Source organism: Bison bison, unplaced genomic scaffold (genome assembly GCF_000754665.1).
Source record: "Bison bison bison isolate TAMUID 2011002044 unplaced genomic scaffold, Bison_UMD1.0 scf7180017864453, whole genome shotgun sequence".
Classification (NCBI taxonomy): domain Eukaryota; kingdom Metazoa; phylum Chordata; class Mammalia; order Artiodactyla; family Bovidae; genus Bison; species Bison bison.
This window is the reverse complement of record NW_011495015.1, coordinates 2528719-2533681: the sequence shown is the minus strand read 5'-3', so window position 1 is coordinate 2533681 and position 4963 is coordinate 2528719. Positions and strand designations below refer to the sequence as shown.

Sequence of the window (4963 nt, the reverse complement as noted above, 5' to 3'; positions counted from 1 at the left end):
GGCACTCCACCTTATGGGTGCAGCAGCTCCAAGCCTCCTATCCATGCACCCCTGAGCCCAAGAACAAAACATGTAGGTTCCCCAAAGTGGGCCTGAGTTCTCTATGATCAGGCAAACTGAGGCCGTGGGCCACCTCTGGGTGAGTCAGCATGACAGGGGGACCTCGTGGCCTCTCCTTGAGCTACGTCCCTGGCACTGGGATCTAGTGGGGGGCAGGAATATTCAAATTGACCCCTAGACTGGAAGATGGAGTCAGGCCCACTCAAACCCCATGGCTGAGAACAGAGGAAGGGCTGGTTTTAAATACCCAAACAAAACAAATGAAAACTTAATACTTACCAGGAGGGAGGTGGGGGGCAGTGGAGGGGACAGGGAGGGCTCTGGCAGCAAACAGGTGTCCACTATAGGGACCATAATCTGATTACTGAAGATGAAGGTAACAACAGAAGACGGAACCGAAGGACCAGGCAGGTCAGTGTTGAGTAACAAGGCACCTCCGGGGGCTAATTGCAAGATCAGTCCAGGTTCCCAGGGACTGAAAATGTCATCCATGCCTGGCTTTGAGGAGAGTCAGATGAAGAGAGAGACTTATATGGCTCGAGGTCCTGAGGATGAAATCCCCGCCAGGCACCCCCACCACGGACACCAGGCCAGTGCCAGGTGGGCCAGGATGACCAGGTGGAACCCATGGATGTCATCAGGAGGCGGAAGCTGCAGCTGGGAAGGAAGCACAGGGTGGTGTCTGTGTCAGTGCACGACGTGTCAGTGGTCCTGTGTCCTCCCTGCTCCTCAGTGATGGCCCTGTGCCGGATGAGCGAGGCGAGTGTCTTAGAGCAGAGCAGCTTGGAGCAGAGCCACGGGCCGTGCAGGAGGGGACGTTGCCCAGAGCAGGTGTGCAGGGCGTCACGTGGAGAACTTCTAATCCGTTATCCAGCTGGGGTACCAGCCCAGGCATCCGGCTAATTGATGGACTGAGGTCCTTCTAAAGTACCAGCACAGAGCCCATTCCCCAAAACTGGTCCTCTCTTCCTTCACTGGCTTCCCATTTTGATTGAAGACCTGTGCCTTTGATGCCAAAGACATATTCCTAACACAGTTTTCCTGGAGCATGTGATTTATTCTGTTATTTTAAAAATCCAGTCCATCTCATCATCTATTATTGTTGTCATCATATATATTTAAACACATTGCTTCAGTGGATTTAAAATGCTTTTATTTTATTCCCTTAATAAATATTCATTTCAAGGTGACAGCCAGATGGGCTTTAAGCAGAAAAAAATAATTTATCCTTTGAGCAAATTTATTATTGGTGCATTTTCTTCTATGCTGTCATAAAGGCCAATCTCTCACTGCACATTAATTTTATGACTTTATTTGTACTTCACGTGAACGCCAAACTCCAATTCACTTTTCTATTTACTCACAGACAGAATCATTTTATTCTCCCGTGCAGAAAAGAAATATTATATTAGGCATGAATTTATAGCAGGATTAAAAGTTAGTTTGCTTGGAGAGCTCTTCCAGGAGGCAATGTCTATTTTAAAAAAACGATTTCGGCTTCATTGTAGGACAAGAACTTTCATATTTTTAATCATGGGATTTTTAGTAGAAGCCTTGCTTTTATGTGCTCCATCTTTGTTTACTGGCTGTGTTGGGACTAATTATGATACCAGGTACCCCCTAATCCTTACTCCTCCAAGTCTCAGTAGCTCACGTCCATTTCCTGCCCTCATTCTGCTCCATCCTCTGCGTCGTGATGATGCCGGCAGTGATGAGTGTAGAAGTGATTGGTACTGACAGCACAGGTGAAGGAGCCGTGAGGGTCAGGAGGTGCCCAGCCCCCACCGCCCCCCCACCCCCGCACCACAGACTCCACAAGCATCTCTTTGAGGGCTCTCGTCTGCATTGAAAATCAGATTTCATCTCTTCCTCCTAATCTAATCTTTCTTTTCTTTATTTTTGGCTTTGCTGGGTCTTTGTTGCTGCGAGGGCTTTACTCTAGTTGCAGGGAGCAGGTGCCACTCTCCCGTTGTGGAGTGCTGGCTCTAGAGCACAGGCTCGACAGTGGCGCACGGACTTAGTAGCTTCGAGTCATGTGGGATCCTTCCTGACCAGAGATTGAGCCCAAGCCTCCTGCAACGGCAGGTGGATTCTTTGCCACTGTGCCACCCATGAAGCCCTCCTGATCTTACTGAACAGTTTCTCCTTTTCTCTGTTCTCCAGCTTCAGATGTTTCCATCCTAGGGGCTGTGATAATTTGTACTACAAAAAATAAATAATATTTACTATTTAAAACATGATGAAGATTAATGCCATGCAGAGATAAAACTGTTGCATTTAACCAGCCTTTTAAATCTTGGGATAAATTATTGGCACGATCTGAGAGAGGGTCGAAGGACACACATAAACCTTAAATCCACAAGCCTGCCTTGGGGTTCCCCTCCTAGCAGTGCACTAGACCTGACCTCTGATACAGCCCCCTCCCCAGGCTGTAGCTGGAAGGTGCTAAGGCAGAGTATCCAAGGACCCCCAGAGTGGGACCCTGCACGCGGCCCAACCTGCTTAGCTATTGGTGCTAGGAGTTCCCCCTATGAGAGCTGCATGGGTCCTGTCGTGATGGACTGAGTATGTGGGTGATCTGGAAGGAAAGCTATGACAAACCTAGGCAGCACAGTAAAAGCAGAAACGTCACTTTGTCGACAAAGATCTGTCTAGTCAAAGCTATGGTTTTTCTAGTAGTCATGTACAGATGTGAGAGTTGGACCATGAAGAAGGCTGAGTGCCAAAGAATTGATGCTTTCGAACTGCGGTGCTGGGAAGATTCCTGAAAGTTCCTTGGATAGCAAGGAGATCAAACCAGTCAATTCTAAAGGAAATCAACCCTTAATATTCATTGGAAGGACTGATGCTGAAGCTGAAGCTGGAGCTCTGAGAGTGTCCCTATATATAAAGATAGATATAGATATCCCTATATATATAATATATGTATATAAAAATATATATATATAGGGATCCATTTAAAAAGAATGGGCTTCAACTTCAGTTTTCAGAAATCGATCACTTTAGTCACATTCTCAACACTGCTTTCCGTTAAGTCCCCCTCTAGTCGAGTTCAGGCAGAAGCTATAGCAGCTGACCTTGATTTCATTACACCCTTGGATGCTCAGGGTGGGGAGACTCAGAGGTCTAGGTCAGTGTGTGCTCTCTATGCAAGCCCAGCTAAGAAAGGATTATCATTTCCACTGTCCATAAAAGCAATATACATAAACATTGTAAAGCAACTATACTCCAATTAAAAAAAAAATAGAAAACACAGTGAAATGTCACTGAAGGGTTCAGAATCGACTGACTATTGTCACTTAGGGTATTATAATTTTCAAAATAAAATCTTAGGACAATTTTGTAAAAAGCACATAACTTCCAAATGACAATACTGAAGCTGTTATCCAGTACTTCGACTGCTAAAAAGTTGGTTGTGATGGAAAACCAGCCATCTCTGTTCTTTTATAGTAAATCAGAAATGATTTAAACACACACACACACGCGCACTACACTTAAACTCCCTTCTACTACTTCTAAAACTTAACTTGTTTTTAATGGAAACCAGGAAACAGTGAAAGATGAAGAGCCAGCTGCTCATTGTGCTACGTGTGCGTGTTCCTTTTATCCCTTGCCTAAAGCCACTTTGCATTTAGAGGCTTAAATCCTGAGGCTTAAATGACCATGTCAAGATCTTCCTAAAGCTGTAGCCTGAGCAATGCACTGTAATTTTCATCTTCATAGTGCACTGAAGCAAGAAATCTCCGCTGCCACATTCACACTCTGATTAGCTCTTATTCACTCCTCCCCATGGCGAAGCAGAAAGAGCATTTAAATGAGTGTTGAGATCTGAGTTTTTAATCATAAGTCTGTTCCTCCCTATCTCGGCTTCAAGCATTTCACCTGATCATCTCTGCAGGAGATGTATCTCTTCCACTGTCCCCAGCCCACTCCACACCTTCTCCACACTGTTATGTGTCCCAGGGGCTGACCTGGAAGCCAACATCAACCTCCCTCCCTGTTGTCTGGCTTTGTGTTAGGTTTGGCCACAAAAGGGAGGTCACCACAGGTCAGAGGGCCAAGGGGAAGAAGGACAGGCGTGTGTATTTCCACCAAATTGCTCTGCTTGGCTGGGTCCCTCGACGCAAAGCTCCCACCGGGCAGCCCTAGTAGCTCAGAGCTGCCTGCTTTGGGCTCTGCTAACTGCTTCCCTTTGCGTCTTCAGACTGGGAGAAGACAGGGAAATTTTCTTGGGAAAGTTTCATGAGTTGCCAAAATTAAATTGCCTACCAAGTAAGTGCTTAAGTGAAAGTCGCTCAGTCATGTGAAAGGAAGGTTATTTAACTCTAGCCAGTGTAGGTTATTTAACTCCAGCACAAAAATAAACTTCTAACTTTTTAAGCCCCTTTTACTTTAGGGGTTTGCTATTGTATATAGCAACTTCTACTCCTAATTATAGGACCCAGATAAAAGTGAATTTCTCATCAAGCAGGTACATGATATTTCCTTTGCAATACTGTGTTGGCTCACAGATGTAAGCCATGCTCTTCCTCATACGGGCTTCAGCTGCCACATACCTTACCATCCTCAAACCTGCCCTCCCATGAAGTGGGACTTTCTTTTTAAAAATATTAATTAATTAATTCGGCTGCACCAGATCTTAGTCGCTGCATGCAGAATCTTTAATCTTCACTGTGGCATTCGGGATCTTTAGTTGCAGCACGTGGGATCCCTGATGAGGGATCGAACCCAGGCCCCTGCCTTGGGACTTCGGAGTCTTAGCCACTGCACCACCAGGGAAGTCCCTACTTTTTTTCTTAATGTTGCTGCTGCTGCTGCTGCTAAGTCGCTTCACTCGTGTCCGACTCTGTGCGACCCCATAGACGGCAGCCCACCAGGCTCCCTCGTCCCTGGGATTCTCCAG

The 4963-nt window shown here is 46.1% G+C and overlaps 1 protein-coding gene across 1 annotated transcript in view; it reads left to right on the top strand.

Moving 5' to 3' along the window:
• Window positions 1–1759: 1759 nt before the first annotated feature.
• The window catches only part of RAB12 (RAB12, member RAS oncogene family), a 44844-nt gene continuing 41640 nt past the window's right edge, over window positions 1760–4963 (top strand). Inside the window, exon 1 of the mRNA XM_010859119.1 lies at window positions 1760–1805. Within this exon, the coding sequence (XP_010857421.1) occupies window positions 1760–1805 (46 nt within the window). The remainder of the gene's footprint in view (window positions 1806–4963) is intronic.